Here is an 18,343-nt window from a genome sequence, read left to right as displayed (position 1 = left end):
ATCCCACTTTCTGACACCAATTTGTTACGTCTCCGTTTGTTAATTAACTTTCCGTAACTTCGTTCCAACGAAACTTAAGCGACACAAGTTCTTTCTTAATAAAACTGGTTTATTATTTCCGAATATAACTCTGCGATACACTTAATCTCAATACTCGCACTAAAACAAATACTATAACGAACGAACGTTAACTTCAACAATACCCCGTGACTGCAGTTCAATTACTCACTGTCTATCTCACACATTACATTCTCCTCTTTTATATACCAGCCTACCCTCTATCCAGTAAGAACTAGAGCATTCGCCAAAGTACATGATAGTTCTAGAAACGTTGCGTCACGGTAGTCACGTGACTCGCTGACGCAACACAGTTAGTGCAAAGGAAAAAATTACAGTATTCATTGTATTTCATATTATTCAGCTTTTCCTTTCACTATACATTCATGATTTTACTACAGTTAGTGTTAGGGTAGATAAAATAAAGTTTCACAAAAAAACACTTTATATTCATTTAGGAGGTTCTGGAGATTATGCAAATGAAATATGAAAACTGTAAGATGAAAAGAAGTATTCTTATTCCTGCCATGAATATCACCTTTCAGACATACTGAATCAGTAAAGAGTTCAGAAACTCACAAACAAATCTTTAGTAAAAATACTTTATTAAAATATCTGCTTTTGCACACAAAAGACTTTTTAATGTTTATTATAAGTATACCAAATTCTGTGAAGATGCACATAAAAATTCAGAGTTACAGTATATATATATATATAATTTTACAGAAAAGAGCATGATCCAATGCCCCAACAGTGTTCTTACAGTATTAAAGCTCAAATTTAAAAAAAAAAAGCTTCCTCACCATGATAAAATACATAATAACTTAGCCACATGCAATCTCTTATTTTGTTATGGTAATTTATTTTGAGTAATAGTACATACAATGTATTTGTATGAACCAGTAAAACAACTATGAAATATGTTCAATTTATGTATTAACATTAGTGGCACCTGGTGGCACTATGTTAAACAATATGAATTAATGATGTGGAACAAGTATTATCTAAATTTTTGAACATTAATAAGCCAGTATACACTATTCTCTACTTTATCTAACCTATATCTTAATATACCTTTGTCTACAATTAAAAAACTGTATGTATATCAAAGTTTACATGAAAAAGACAGTAAATGAAATGATACTCCAAGACCTAGACTTGAACCAAGGATCTCTGGCTAACAGGGCTACTTCTCTACCACTGAGATATCCAATGAGTACAAGGTGTTCCCATTACTATTCACATACAATGCTTCTTACTATGACTACCATCAGTATAATAAGCTCAGATAATTTTTGTTTTGATTTACTAGCATCTGACCAAATTATACAATGTTCATTGCAGATTTATATTTGTTTTTATTCTGTTTGGAATAAATGAAAGAATAATGTTTATAATAAACTTTTAAATGTAAAGCTGATAAGCATATATGATACACAGTCTTCAAGTGATGAACCTGTTTTTTAATTAATTGCTTTTTTTACCTGAACAATTAATAAAACTACCACAAATATCTGATATTGAAACTTTTGACACAAGTTTGTGTACAAATTGATTAAATGGGAATGACTTAAACACAGGACAATAAATGTTTGCGACTTGCATATAATAAGTCTGAAATCCCAGAAAATTCAAGAGTAAGACTGTTACATTTTCTTGTGAGCATCTAAACAGTCTATATGAACTACCTTCAATGTCAGAGCTTAATCTTTTCAATAATAAATCAATAATGACCAAAAAAAACCCTTAAAACATCTAGTAAATTTTACCTGTTTAGAATTAACAGATTCTTAAGGCTCACCAACACTAGATGTGAGCAAATAATTTAGATGTATTGCAGTAAAATAAGAGTATTCAGCTGTGAACAATGTTGCTTTGAGAAATTTTTGCTTCACTAAAACAGAACCTGTCTCTACTTTTTTCTTGTCATATGACTCAAACAAAAATGACCAATCAAAATAACCTGAATATAAAAAAAAATCAAGGGAATTTGTACAGAAATACAACTGAGATTGCAATACGTTATATATATATATATTTAGTAAAGAAATATTTTAGTTTGTTGATAATAGCAGTTCAACTATAGACTACTACTGTTGTGGAGATCAGAGCTCTTGTTATCAAAACACAACCTGTTTGTAATAGGGTTTGTTTGTTTTTAATTATGCACAAAGCTACTCAAGGGTTATCTGTGCTCTGCCCACCACGGGTACTGAAACCCAGTTTCTAGCATTGTAAGTCCGCAGACATACCGCTGTGCTACTGGGGGACTTGTAATAGGGCAGTCCTTCTCTAGTATGTACAAAAACAAATGCATGAGCAGGGTAATGTATTCATTTCCAGTCTTTTCCAATTTGTGGATTAACAATTGGTGACATTGCTCATGTCCAATGTGAACAAGCCTTTACCTTTCACTTTAAGATTTGATTTAGTACACACATTTTTTACTTACATTATACTTTTTGTTTCTGCATGGAACTAGCTAAAAAAAAAGTATAACCTTTTCCATTCCAGAACAATAATGATCTTTAGCACTGGCCACTGCAGCAAGATTGTTGGCTTCAGCTGTTGCCTAAAGAAGAAATATGCACACAACTTCTAACACTGCAATAAGGCATCATTTGAGATTATATATATATATATATATATAATGTTGTAAAATGCTGAAATTAATCTACAAAATTGAAATATCTTTCAAAAATAATAAGTATATATATCCTTACTTTAATCTCTGATCAAAATGTATGTTATCAACTAGAATAATCATTCAACCAAATACAGATTAAGATGGTCTAAAAAAAATAAATATTATGGTTAATAAATGTTGGAGATATATTTACCTAAATAAGTAAAATTAAAAGAAATTTCATATCTGGCATTACACAGTTTTCTGTTAAATATGCTGTTATTTACCTCTAACATGGATTTTGGTTCTGGAAGTTCATCTCCTCTGAAAATATTTGTGTAAGCCTGGAAAATAAAAGGAAATCTTATATCTACATATAAAATTTTAACAGGTGGCAACTTATTTTTTTACAAGTATTTTGATTAAAAACATAGTGAGAAAAATATAACAAATCTAACATACATCACAAAATAGCTACACTTCAGATGCCAGTTTTACTTTAAACAGTGAATGTTTGGTTCTGATGAGATGAATGCAATGTTTTCACAAACTTATTCATCATTCTGAAGTCTTATTGGACTAAAGGGCAACTTAATGAGCGAGTAAACTTTTTATTGCTTGTAATAATGCATTTATATAAAATTCCATGGGCAATGTTGAACTATTTCATGAACATCAGTCATTTCTGTGTACACAAATGTACCAATAGAAAGACTTAAAAAGTTTATTTGAGAACAAATTTTAAGAAATAATTACTTTATAATTTACAGTTTTTCAAACTGTACTTACTTTTGACAAATTAAGTTTTAAGTTACTTTAGTTTTTTGTACATTTGGAACATAAAGGTTAAACTGTAAACAACCTTCATTCTGTACAGTCTGCAGTGATGCATTAACTTTGACTACAGCATTCAATAAAGTATATTTTTTCTAACCATACTAAAACTTTTACTATTAAAATATTTTCTGCAAAAAAAGGTTAAACTCAAACTCTGAAATGATTTAAGACACAATTTTATTTTGTAACAAAAAAGCATTCTATCTACTTTTTAAATAAGTACTAGTACAAAAACAAACTAGAATGCTTAGTATAATCTTGCAATGAATTGGTTAAGTCTTTGTTTTTACATACTTATTAATGTATCTCTGCAACACAGATAACTTCCCTCTTTTAATCTCTACAACTTTGCCCTTGTAAGTGATTTCAAAGCTGTAATGGTAATAAAATTTGGCAACTCAGGCTTAACAATTATTAGATAATAATATCAGAACATTATGATGATTTCTCATTTACAGAATTGTTTTGCAAGTGTTTACAACATGTTAAAACAAGCAACAATACAGTTTTACATTATAACACTACACCTTAAAATCCAATTTTGAGGTGTAAGAAAGTCTAATGGATGGGAAACACAACATGACTATTAGTAAATTTAGGTAATAACTCAAATATATACTTATTGTCTAATATCCTGCCACCTGATGCCACAAAGAGCCCTTATAGTAGAAGATTATCTTCAAGACTGTGTAATGAAATATAATTACAGTTTCAATTCTTTAGGTCAATAACAAGATAACTGTCAACAGAGAAAGATGCTAGTCATTATGACTGGAACAAAACATTTAGGGGAAGAATTTATATGGTGTGAGTTTAAAAGCTTGAAAGTAGTTGCAGCCTGACAAGAAGTCTTGCCTTATATTGGGAACAGAAATTAGATTTAAATTCAACAACAGGAAACATCAGAGAGAGAGTAATCTAGTATTGGGCAACACCAATAAGGTCATTAACTACTTATTACAGTGAGATAGGTAGACAAATATTCCTACTGTTACAGTTTCAGTGGTAACTGGAATAACTATTTCTGAACAGATCATCAGAAACAGACTACATCAAGTCAGGTGGTATTCCTGTACCTTGTTTTTCTTTCAGTCAAACCCATCATAGAAACTGTAGAAGATTATGTGCATAACATCTGAATTAGACTGTCAGGTGGTCTAATGTTTTCATCAGAAATTAATTGAAATTCATTTAAATAATAAAGCAAAATATGAGGGTTTGGAAAAGCAAAAATTAATGCTGTTGAGAAAATCCTAGGAAGGAGGTGGCACAGAGCTAGCAGAGGCAGTCATACAAACTTCTGGAGGAAGTGGCACAGTGGTATGAAGCTAGCACTGACAGTCATACCAACTTCTGGAGGAGGTGGCAGTGGTATAGAGCTAGCACTGGTAATCATACAAACTTCTGGAGAAGGATGGCACAGTGGTATAGAGCTAGCACAGGCAGTCATATAAACTTCTGGAGGAAGTGGCACAGTGGTATGAAGCTAGCACTGACAGTCATACCAACTTCTGGAGGAGGTGGCACAGTGGTACAGAGCTAGCACTGGTAATCATACAAACTTCTGGAGAAGGTGGCACAGTGGTATAGAGCTAGCACTGGTAATCATACAAACTTCTGGAGGAAGTAGCACAGTGGTACAGAGCTAGCACTGGCAGTCATACAAACTTCTAGAGGAGACGGCACAGTGGTATGGGGCTAGCACCAGCAGTCATACAAACTTCTGGAGGAGATGGCACAGTGGTATGGGGCTAGCACCAGCAGTCATACAAACTTCTGGAGGAGGTGACACAGTGGTGGTCATACCAACTTGTGCGTCTTAGAGAGGTTCCACGATTGGATTAAGACTCATAAGTGACATGTTTGGCCACTATATATGCTTATATGCAGGAACTGTAGATGATTTTTCTATTCTGATAAACAGTAATGCCAAGCCACGAACACTACTCAGAATGCATGTACTACAAATTATCCACCATTAAAGATTCTTGCATCACTTTTAGCTGCCCTTGAGGAAAAATGGTTTTTGATCCCTCTAGCATTGTTAGTTACCCTCATTAATAGCATGGGTGACCTCTATGGAACATGTCTAAGAGCAAGGGGTCACACATCCTACTGACACTTTTTTTCGGGGAGGGGGGGTCATTAAAGAAATTCCTTGTATACTATATGTTTGACATGGTTTTAACCATTAACTTTTTCCTTCTATTTTTCATTCATTATCAATGTACATTTTTTATTATTATTAAAGTATTGCAGTGTAGATATCATCTCTAATTTGTTTCTTGGGACAGCTTTTCACAGCTTTTCCCAAGCAATGTAGTTTTATTAAAACTAAAAAATAATATTTTTTTTACATTTTGATATCTTTTCAGGACCACAACCAAAGAAATTCTAGCTGAGTTCCATCTTGTAAGTGAACATCTGGTTTCTTTCTTTCCTTCTTTGCGGTCTTAAAATTACCAGTCAATTACTTACCAAAGTCAAGAGATAGCAAAGCTTCCTTTCAGTTAAAGTATCTGAAGTTTAATCTTTGAAAAATTTAATAGTTAAGTATACGAAAAACTATACCAAAGCTCTTTAATATTTAACAATAATGATTGTTTTAATATTAATAGTATGTATATTAAGTAACTTTAACAAGTGAATGTTCTTTCTGTACTTATACAAATTAACTTCAGATGGACAGTAGTGACTCCAACTAAGTTAGAATGATAAGTTAAAAGGACAAAGTACTCTCCCATGACATTATAAACAGAACTGAATTTTTGGCCAAATCTGGGGTATTAACACAGATTCTTCAAATGCTGGAATTCCACTTTTAAACATCTTTACATCATATTAAAAACAGAAGCTTCATATCTTTTCTTAGAATAAAATAAGCTAGCAGTCAATAAGTGGTAAAATTATCGTTCTTTTCCTTGTTGAGAGACACTGCATAAATTAAACAAAGAAGGATCAATATCAAATATTCCACTGTTAGCTACTAATCTAAATTAGGGTTTCACAACCAATGTTCTTTTTATAGATATTTTAAAAAATTTTGATAATGAATTGCTCTCTACAGTTACTGATGACTTGAGACGTGTGGAATATATGAAATGAAAGAAAGGTGTAATGGTCTAAGATGCTCTATCAGTATTAACAGCTTCTCTGAGAACTGGGAGTTTGATTCCCACTTCAGGTTGAATCTTATTTCTAATTAGTTGCAAAAGAATATACCATATTAAAATGTATAATATCTGTTACAGATTAAGAAAAATAAGCATTTCAACAATGGTAAAAAATACTATTATTTTTATAGTTCAGATCAGGTAGTCTTAAATGTGAAATATTGTAATATTTTCCTTATTGGGTTTGGGCTCATGCTGCCAACAAAATCAAAATTTCAGAATGTCTTTTATGTGCTGCAGAGTATGCAACATTTCCTCATAATTTCCCACTATCCCATGACCTATTGCACAAGCATCAGTGGATCTTACATAATTCAGATTTTCTTGTTAACAGTCATGCTGTTAACTTTGCTGAATTTGGAATCCAATGTTAATTCTTATGCAACTACTTCCATTAACAAATCATTGATAATTTATTTGAAGTCCTTATACAACTGTAGCATGCATTGTTCCATTGTCAGCCCTGATTGTTAAATGCACCTGTGTAATTATATACTTGTGTTGCTGTTAGGTTTCACAATCATGTGGATGTTCAATTTGTTTAACACTCAGCATTTTTTCTCTTGCTTTGAATATGGTCGATCTTTTGATTAAGCTTTTTTGCTTTCAATGTCTGCAGCTCAGGATTTATCTCTTAGCCCTAATACAGATAACACTTCTGCTGGTCTCATTTCTTATCTCTCTCAGGTATGTTCTATTTTAAATATTGTATCAATTTCTGTTACCTAAGAGTTCTTGTGTCATATGAGAGAACTCGGTTGTTACACTTATTATTTCTTTCACTTTCTCCTCATATATGGGTTTGTTCAGGTTGTTTTAGAGACTAGCTCCAAATTAAAATACTTCATATTCTACTTATTACATTTTTCTCAAATTCTTGACCATCAGTACGGTCTTCTGTGTTGTGTTTTACTTTGACCCATCATCAGTTTCCTGCCCTACATGCTATGATATGTCTTCTTTTGAAACTTTCTTTTTCTGAACCATTATTACTCATTGACTATTTTCTTTTCATTCTTCTGATTATTTTAGTCAGGGTCAAATATTCACTTTGCAGCCTTTATTAAATAAGGGTCTCACTCATACTTTTTTTATTACCATGTGTCTATTATGCTACTTTGCCACTTGCAAGATACCAATCTTTCTTTCGTCATTTGAAATGACCTCATAAAAAAAGGTTTCCCAAAGCAAGCAGTAGTTGATTAGAGTTTAGCATCTTGTTTTGTTTTGGTTGTCATCTCTTCTACAGACTAGATTGTAATATCTGTCAATACTCACTACTTTTACTCACACTTTTTATGTGTCCTATTATTGATAGAAGTAAGATGGGTCTTTAAATTACCACTCATTGGCTCTATTCTGAACAACACATCTGTGAACGTTAATCTATGGACCTTTGTCTTTGTGATTCTTGGGTTCACCAAATTCTTCTATTTGAGCTTTCTATTCAATTTCATCATCCTTGTCCAATTTCAACTCTAATGGTTTTGCAGCTTTTAGAAAACAAGGGGATGTTAAAGTTGCACTTCATGTTTCCCTAAGTTTTTGCTTTCACCTTTTTGTGGTTCTTATGAAACAGAAGAATGGAGGACAATATTATATATTTCCAGTCTCAATTATTAGCTAGATATTCCTTCTTTCAAGACAGAACCTATAAAAATCTTACAGAAGTTCCTTTATGAAGGTGTTTGGCTGATAAACATGGATATTAAAGACTGTTATTTATGCATCCCAATTTAACTATCTAATTGTCTTTTTTTTCTCACAAATTGAGGAGTGGTTCATAAGTTCATATCCCTCTCTTTCTGGTCTGGTTTGAGTTTCCTATCTCTTTACATCTGTAGTCAAAGCATTAGCTGGTCTTTTACACATGCCCAATATTGATTTTTATTATTCCATGGATGATTGGAGTATTCTCACTCAGTCATTGATTTACACTCAACTGACCATTCAATTAGCTTCTTCTCTGTGATGGATCACTTATAAGTCCAAGTCTTAGCTTACGCTTACTCAGTATCTAGAACATCTACGATTTTGGACCAACACTTTTCAAGAAACTCTTCACCCCTCCCCTTTTGTTTTGCAAATTCACTAGAATTTTGGGTGTGCATACTTCTCTCTTATCCTCCATCTATCAAAGATGTACTCTCTGTTTTGGTAATGATAGTCTTTCTCTACAAGTCAATTAGTATGGGTCATTCTTACATGAAACAAATTCAATAGGAGCTTGCCCCTCAGTAAAATCTAGTCTCAGACCCATTGTCTCTTAAACTTTCTCCTACTACCCTTGATTACCTTTAATTGTGGCTCATTCAAGAGTTTACCAATGTAGGTTCCCCCTTTTTTCCACTCATTCAGGTCTGCATATTTTCACCAATGCCTCTCTACAGGAATGGAGTGCTGTGTTGGGGAATGTCTCTTTCAGGTCTGTGGTCTACTAAGAAATCCTGTTCTCACATTATTCTTTTGGAACTTTGGACAGTTCAACATGTATGACAGGAGTTCCTCCCCATATTAATAACATCACTATGTTTCAGTACTCAAAGCAGACTGGAATTTGATCTCACAGCTATGCTTTGTTTTGATCTTTCTACTGCTTTTGCTACATTAATATCCTGTCATTCTCCAAGCTTGCCATGAGTCAGGTGTTGTGAAAATTCTAGTGGATTCTTATTCTATAGATCATTGACTTCTGTTAAGAGAGTAGATTCTGCATCCTTTGGTTGTGCCATTGACTTAGTCATCTTATGAATGATGCATTCCTAACTGTAGTAAATCATCTTTTCATACTTTACAAGTCTACAGTTTCACATCCAGCTTCTCTAGCAGTGGATACTTTAAGCCAGTCTAGGGAGAATCTTTTCTCTATGTCTACTCTTTTCTTCCTCTGGTATTGTCCAAGATCAGTAGGTTCTATTTTCAAGTTCTTTTTTTGTACCCCATGCTGGTTTGCTCCACATGGCTTCCACTCTTCTGTCCTCCATCTCACAGGGATCCTATTCCTTTACCTTTTTGGAAATATTTTCTATGTCAGCTGTGAATATACATCTTCCACAACAACATTTATCATCTACAGCTTCATAGCTAGCTGTTATGTAGTCTTTTGTTAAAGAAGCTGGCTTGTCTTCTTGAGTTGTCACATTCATGTAGAAGTTCCCACTGGTAGTATGTGAATTTCATTGATTTATCTTTAGGAGTTGGTACCTTTGTAATTCATATTCTTGTCTTCTTCCAAATCCTCAAAACATTACCTCCTTTACTGTGTCCTTATTTCATAATCTTGGTTTGTCTGTTTCTTATACTGTAGGCTACAGATATGTCATCTCTGCCTCCCTGATTCCTAGTAATCCTCCTACTTGTTTATACCACCACCTATGTCCCATGGTTGCACATGTACTACATCATTATTGCTTTCACCAATCTCTTTGTCTGATTTAGATGGCATCAGGAGTGAAGAAATAACATCCTGAAAATAATGCCTTGTTTCTGAGTATCCTTTAGGTCCAGTCTTTTTGTAAGGTTGATACACTCCACTAATTATGCCTCAAATCCAGTTCTTGAAATATTTTTGTGGTTCTTGATTCTACTCAAACTCTGCTTGGCTACTTCTTTGCTGTAGTTTAGGTTATTACCTTTCTGTTCTGTAACTTCTAGGTTTCTCTGTATCATTTTCACCAGTTCCCAGTACCTTCTGTTCATTGTGGGTATTCTGGCTTTCAGTATTTCTGTGGTAATCAACCAAAGATGACACGTATCTGTGATGTCACAATTTAGTGCTAGTGTTGTCAATTTCATTGTGTGACACGTACATTTCTGAGTGGTCACAGGTACGATTTCTTGGGGATGTTTTGAAGACGTTATATATAACACTCACTAAACAGCAGCAAAAACCTATAAATATATATCAAAGAGTGACACTACACTGTTCACTCATGATCTGATGCATGCTGGTTTTTCTAACTGAAAGGTATAAGAATTAAATTTTTTCTTCTTTCAACATTCAAAATTTGTAAAACAGTTTTGGTATGAGAAATACTGTTTTGTAATGCCATAGATTTACAGAAACATTCAAATGGGGCTGTTTGACTGTTTACAGATTTAATAATTTTGAAACTCCTTATACATGGGTGATAATGACTCACTTGCACTCTGCAATTTTGCTAGTCAGCAAATTCCTATTATATAATTATAACAAAATAATATCATATTGATTATTTCCCTTTATGAGGCCTAGTGTCAAGGGATCATTAATATAGACCATTTTTATACGGACACAATGTGATAATTCTCAGAGTTTTCACCTATATATTATTTTCATTTTGCATGTTTGTGCTGAACTACTGTCATTACTTTAAAATTTTGAGATGATGTTGATTATTGTACTTTTATGCAATCTCTAACAATTAATATTTCAGTATTTCGTTACTTCTCAATGTACTATTATAGATGAAATACAATTTATTTACTCACTGATGTGTGATGTGTATGTTTTTATTGAGAATTAGAAAGAAACTAACAGTATTTTTTAAATTAAGACAAGTTTCAATTAAGTCTTGGAAAGATTAATATGCGACGTCACAATGAGAGATAGTTGTGACATTTCTGAGAGTCTTCACTTTTGACATGTCTGTGATGCTACAGTGAAACATATATAGGAGGTAACCTGTGACATATTGGAGAGGTCATTTTCTTTGGTGGGAAGACTACACGATTTAAGTTTTACATTTTAAAAATGAAAATGAATTTCAAACAGGTACTTACATCTGAAATACCTTCCCAACTGCCTTCCCACAACCAAATTTTCATCACGAGTACAACTTTCAAACCAATCTAATCTTTGGTGGGAAGGCAGATCTTATGCAAGATCTCCTGATGCATGCACAGCAAGTCACATGGAAGGTGGGAGAATGGAGAATAATGGGTAAGTGATGTATGCTCTGCAATGTGTAGTCACATCAGTGCAAACTAAACAAGGAGAGGTTTTCAGTATTTCAGAGGAAAGTACCTGTTTGAAATTCACTTTAATTCTCAAAATATAAAACTACTCTAATTAAACAACATATGAAATAATAAACAGATTTAACATTTTAAAAAACACAGAAAAAAGTATTGTAGTTTGCCTAAAAATTCAGTTTCCACATAAAAAATATCTAGATATTTAAACTCTTGTTTTATTTTCCTAACACCTGAAAAGTAATAGAAATAATATTGTTTGACAAAACAAAAAGTACTGATATCTAATAAAAACATTTAACATATATAAAACCAGTCAAGCTACAATAACAGGGATGTGATTTGTAAAGGTGTAATGTAAAAGTAGGTATATTAAGCAGGAAAACTTGGTTCTCTTTTTAAATTCATGTTCTTGCTTGTTGCAGTTGTAATAAAAAGGAATCCAAATCTTCCTCGACTTGTTTTTAATTTACAACTTTTACGTTACATATTTACAGGTTTTACTCTTTATATATAATTTAATTCTTCTTTTGATATTAAATATTTCTGTGTCTGACACCTTTATTCTAATTTGGCTCTTTTTGCACATGTAAAACATTTTGTCAGACATATCATTAACCAAATCAAAATGGAAAAACACGAGAAATTTACCTTGAAGTACTCCACAAGTTCCCTGGAAGTAATTTTACGTCCATTTATTTCTTTTAAGACTAAATTCTTTGGATCAAGAAGTAAAGGCACTAAAACTTTCAGCTGATTTTGAAAGTCTGTTTCAATATCTGTAATTAACAAAATTTTAAAATTACATAATTTATTGACTCATCATTTATAATTTTTTTTACATACGATTCAAATATTTATTAGTTTTATTCAAACATAATAAATATCAAACTCAAAATTTGTCATAAAATGTCTTGCTTTTTGAACTTCAATAAATGCCTTTTATAACAACATGTCCCAGGATAGAGAATAATTTTTGAATTTACATGAGATGGTGGTATCAGAAAATTCTTAGTCTTGGTCTCGCCTGTGAATCGTTTGCATGCTTATTTATATATTAAATCATAATGATTTGCAAATGAATTATGAAACTTAGAAAGAGGGGCAACATGTGATATCGGGTTTTCAATAACCTTCCATGCATGGGTTGGTCATACTACACAAGCTAAAAAATCGTAACAATTAACATACTAAAACCCTGAATTTACTAAGTGCATCTTTATGAAATTTGGCAAGCTTTCGGTAAACATTACAAGTCAATTGTATATAAAAAAATCATAATATTTTTTGAAGTATTTATGTTATAAATTTTTTTATGAATTTCTGAAGACTTTACTGAATCAATCTGAGTGCAAAGTGATTTACATGCTTATAATAAAAATAGTTCTTGTAATCTTACAGTTTCATATTTCATTTTTATAATCTCTACAGACACTTTAATGAATATCAAAAGATTTTTTGAGGAGAAAGTTTATATTTAAACTGTTATTTTCTCTATCCTAACACTAGCTGTGGCTAAATCATCAATGTACAGTGAAATAAAATTTTGAAAATTATGACATAAAATAAACAATACTTTTTTTCTGTTTTGTAAAATATTTGTCACCATATCTTCAACTTCATTATCTGTAGAATTTCAAATTTTTACATTTTCAAATTTATTTTAATTTTATAGTTTCATTGCATGGCTCATACGACATTCATCTTTCATGCTTTAAGAGTGACACCTCCAATGGGAAAATTTCCATACAGTTATATGTACGCACATACAGCTTTGGACTCATGCAGTCATATTTACTTAACCCTAGTTTTGTTTTCTATAAGTATTTGCAACATAAAAATTAATTTACCTTACTAATATGCATTTTAAAACATAAATAATAAATAAATGACTAAAACAGAATGTCCAAAAACAACTATAATTTAACTGGTATTCTAACTAAACTATTTCAGGTAAAAAGAAAAATCATGACATGCTATCAACATCAACTTTCATTGGAACAAGTACCCAATGAAATCCTCACTGGTCTAATGTCTGTTGGTGGCAATTCAAAAAGGACCATTGGGGTTTAAAGTTTAAAATAAGCTCTTTCAATTGGTTATAAACGTGTACATCAAATAGGAGCGTGTGATTTTGAAAACTGTCATAAAAGTTAAATATAAATGAGCAGGGCTTCTGTTGTAGGTTTAGAAAATTTATTTCTCATTACAGGAAGAAGTTTGCACATTCAACATATACATTTGACCTTAGCATTGTTTATATATTGTGTCTAGGATAAGTCAGACAGTGTAGTTGCTACAATACTGAAGTTATACAAACTAAAAGAGGAGAATTAAGAACATAGATGTGCACATGACACAGAAATGAAAATTAAGAATATTAAGGATTTAAAATATTTTCTTTTGAAGTTAATAAATTAAAATTTAGATAATTATAGAATCTGAATTATAAACTACACTATGATTCTAATTTTAGTGACATACATTGATAAAAAAGTTATTCACTTAAATGTTCAATGTAATTCTGTGAAACATCATAATACACTAAGAAGAGCCAGGCCAGTATTTAAAGAGTTAATGATAATATTCTTTAGATAAATATTCTGCCAAGACATGATGGAAAAACATTTTTTTCACAATTTAAGTTTGATGGAGCTCATTCAATGGATGAAAAGTGTCTAAAGAATGAAGGAAGTACTTGACCCTAAGTCTAACAGAGGCAATGTGAATTTACTTCATTAAATGTGATTAAGCTTGGATTGATTTAAATTATAAATTAAGTGTACTTCCCCAGAGCTTCCAAAAGTGTTCTGTTTCAAGAGTAAATAAAACCAAAGTTAAGAGTAACAAATATTTTTATTTCTTGCTTTTGAAATACATATGTCATACTGTGTTGTAGCCTACAGAGTGCATAATTATTCTCATTATTCATGACATGCACACATTTTACTGACATCATGACAGTAGAAATTGCAACATTAATCATCTCTTATGTGCAGTCGTTTTAGTGTCTACTGACTGATTGACAGAAAACACACTACTGAATAGTGGTGCAAGTGGTTAAAACAAGTGGACTTCAACCCCCTTCAAGGAAATTAATTGTCAATATACTTCTAATAGTAAGCTGACAAGACATAAGCATTCTTATGTCTGGGTGTTACCTGATTACTTATTAAATACACAATCATATAGATGAACAGTTGCCTGAAACCCTTGGAAAAGAATCTAAATTAACTCAAGCACACAATGAGCAAGATTATAAAAAATAAGTCATAAATTATGAGTTAAACTTAACCCTTAACCTGATTTAGTCAGATAAAACTGATTGTCCATGTTTTCACTAGCAGAGTAGAGTATAAACGATGTTGTTTAACCAACATACTCAGCTAGCATTAGCTCAAAGTCTATTACTATTAGCCTAGAAGTCAAACTTAATTAGGTACAGTTTTCTGTTCTTATTACTAGTATAAATTCCAATATATGTCATCTTTATACTGTAAAATCTGACTCTGTGTACTTGACTATTCATGTAAATATCCTCAAGTTAGTGGATCTATTTAACTTGTCACAAACCACATTTCCCTGTTATTTAAATAAATACTGTTTGAAATAGGTGTAGTGAAATGTATACATCCTATAAAAATGGGTGTAATATATACTCCCCATTAAATTGTAGAGGATAAGACTAAAACATTGCTAATACTAATCTGGAATATGTTTTTTTTGCTCAAATGATTGTGTAAAACACTGAGACAAAAATTTCTTAACAAGTTAGCTTTTATAAAGTATCTTTACCTGCTAAACGTCCATCAAAATGAGGATTTGTTGCAACTTTTAAGCCTGGATGAGGCATCAGAAAACATCCAATATCCAAAAAACAAGAACGAATATGTCTTCTTAATTGCTGAAGTTCTGGATGTTGCCTTTCAGAAATCTGTAACATCAAGTAACACAGCACATGAAAAAATCTTCTTAGGTCTGAATCAAATATTATGATTAGCTGCTAGCAAAATACAATATACCATATTTTTATTCCTTAAGATAAACATTATTAGAGGAGGACCTACATCAAATGAAAGTGGATTAAGCTTCTGAAAAAGATTGATCTTAAACATTTATTTAAATCATTTTGTAGAATTATGTTATTAACTATAACTGTTCTGTTAAACCTTACTACTCCATATATCAAACACTGTATGAAATGCTCACTATTAAAAAAGCATTAAAAAGCCCACCAACACAGTTCCCACACTTTAGTTAAATATATTTTCGAGGATTTCAAAACACCAAGTTTAATTTTCAAAGACTGGTTGGTGTACACTGGAGAAGTTACAAATATATGTTACTACATATGTTTAAATTATTCAAAAACACCAAACACTAAAATAAACAACATACATTTCACTTAGTTTTTAAGTTATTCAGTTTGTAAAGTTCAACATTAATTTTTTTTTTGCAAAAGCATTTTCTTCTTTGGTGATATATCTGAGGCTGTTAAGACTTTGCTAATCCAGATTAGTTCCAAAAACTGCATTTTCAGAAGAAGAAAAAAAGTCTTCAAGTTTATGTCATTCAGATATGGTTGTATATTATTGTGTCTTCATTTAACTTTCAGTTAGTCAATTTTAGCTTTTACAATCTACTTCTTTGAGTTGTACATAGGTTTTTGTTTAACCTCATTCAAACAACATTTGTCGTCTAGTACCAGCAGCAGAGAAATATAGTTTTTATTGATATTCACACTGAAGATTCTACCTACATAACAGATGTAATCACAAATGACTTGCTGAGCAATATAACTGTTCTGTAAGGTTACCACCCTCTGTTTGTATATTTATAGAAAATCCACACTCAGCAGATGTTTGTCCATGAAAAAGTAGAAGTAATCAAACTACTGCACAACTTTTTTTAGCTTTGGATGCCATGATTTGATAAAATCAGACATCCACCCCATCTATGGCATGGTCATAGTCTATAAAATTGGAAACTCAGAATGCAACAACTTTAGCAATGTCATTTCTGAACTGATGATGATGATGATGATGTGAAAAACATCAAAACATGTAGAGTCAACATTTCAGATGCCATAGATTGGTCTGAATTAAAAATGTTTTTAATTGTGTACTTATCTTAATGTTGTGTGTTTTTTATTTATTATTTTAACATGATACACAAGTGCCAAGACAAACAATATCAATGAGTCTAGAAATGGGACCCACAGCAAAGAAGTTTGCAAGACAAAAAAGTAAATTAAAAAGATGAATATGTTAACAAAATTTTTTGGTGAGATGCAAGAGAAAGAAAGTTATTCCAAAATTTATATAAGTGAAATGTAATATTAAAGGACAAAAAGTGGAATATTTTGTGCAAAAAAATCAAGCAACAGATACTATGTGCTACATTTCAACAGAAACAGATAGCCAAACTGGAAAAGGAGGGGTATCATCTACATTTCGAAGTAACAACAACAAAAAATATTACGAACCTTGGATTGAACAGACAATGAGATATTGATAAATAAAAAGAAATATGAAAAAGTAATTAAAATTAACATTTTCCTATATCCAAAATGTATTTCGGATAATACGTACCTCCTCTCACTCCAAAATAACAGACCCTAAGCTGGTCATTTTGTGGGGAGGAAGGGCAAGAGAGTGTGAGCAGAAGTAAATATTATCAGAAATACATTTTCTGTGTAGGAAAATGTTAACTTATGAAACACACCTCCTCTAACACTTTAGCTAGAATCTCACATTGACAAAGTGGAGAGCCCAGTTAGGCAAGGTCCACACAGACACTTTCTGTGTAGAAAAGAGGTGTGTAAAAATGACATATAGTAATAGCACAATAGTGGGATCCACACTACTTCTGAAACAGGTATGCCCTTTTCCCTGACCATGTTAAATCCAATTCTTGGGCGTTAAAGGCCAGCCAGTCACAAAGGCAAAATCCTAACATCTTTAGAAAGACATGAATTCATCCAGGCCACAACCAGGCAGATGAGGTCCCAAGTCTTGTCCTTGGAATTATAGGGCTGTGGACCCAAATCAAGATCAAAAATGCAGTGGCTAGGGTATGATGATTGCTGTAAAGTTTGGTCTTGTTTAGTCATGTGATATCATTGGAACCTAACCTGAAAGTTATAGAATGTTGCATGTCAAGCCACTGAAATTATGAAGAGAAGGCATGCAACACCAAAGTGGACAAACCCTTGCCCCAACCTGAAGAACCACAAAATACAACAAACCGAACTCAGGATTATGGGATTTGTCATGCCTCATTCAACCTGAAAAAACAGAGATTACCCAGTCTGGGATTATGAAACAAAATCCTAACTCCCCAATTGGAGAGGCAAAGCAACACCTCCTGCCACCAGAATTATGAGGAGGATGTGGAACAAAAAAAAGTTCAACAAATGGCACAGAATTATGAGGAACTGAGGACCATCTCCCAAGATCATCAAAATAAAGAAAATTACCAAAAAGAGGAGCCATGCACAACACAACAAGAGAGCAAACAGTCATCTCTGAACCAGAATTATGAGGGGCTCCCATGAAAGCTTCTACCACACATCTTCACCCTCTTTCCCATTTGAGGAATAATGACTACAAGCATTCTTCAGAAGGAATAAACCTCTGTCCACTGCTCCAGAGACTGGAACTGGGAGTGGTAAGGACTCCAATGCTCCTCTTGGAGA

At 32.3% G+C, this 18,343-nt stretch overlaps 1 protein-coding gene across 4 annotated transcripts in view; it reads right to left on the bottom strand.

Moving 5' to 3' along the window:
• LOC106464827 (atlastin-2-like) overlaps nucleotides 1-18,343 on the bottom strand; it is a 78,599-nt gene that overhangs the window by 12,980 nt on the left and 47,276 nt on the right. For all 4 annotated transcript variants that reach the window (XM_022392624.1, XM_013924983.2, XM_022392625.1 and 1 more), the window contains exons 8-11: nucleotides 15,442-15,580; nucleotides 12,298-12,425; nucleotides 2,971-3,027; nucleotides 2,558-2,629 (exon numbers count right to left, since the gene is read on the bottom strand). In XM_022392624.1, the coding sequence (XP_022248332.1) occupies nucleotides 2,558-2,629; nucleotides 2,971-3,027; nucleotides 12,298-12,425; nucleotides 15,442-15,580 (396 nt within the window). The remainder of the gene's footprint in view (nucleotides 1-2,557; nucleotides 2,630-2,970; nucleotides 3,028-12,297; nucleotides 12,426-15,441; nucleotides 15,581-18,343) is intronic.

This window comes from Limulus polyphemus, unplaced genomic scaffold (genome assembly GCF_000517525.1).
Source record: "Limulus polyphemus unplaced genomic scaffold, Limulus_polyphemus-2.1.2 Scaffold1752, whole genome shotgun sequence".
Lineage (NCBI taxonomy): Eukaryota > Metazoa > Arthropoda > Merostomata > Xiphosura > Limulidae > Limulus > Limulus polyphemus.
Note: the sequence above shows the minus strand (reverse complement) of the source record. Positions and strands in the feature narration are given on the sequence as shown.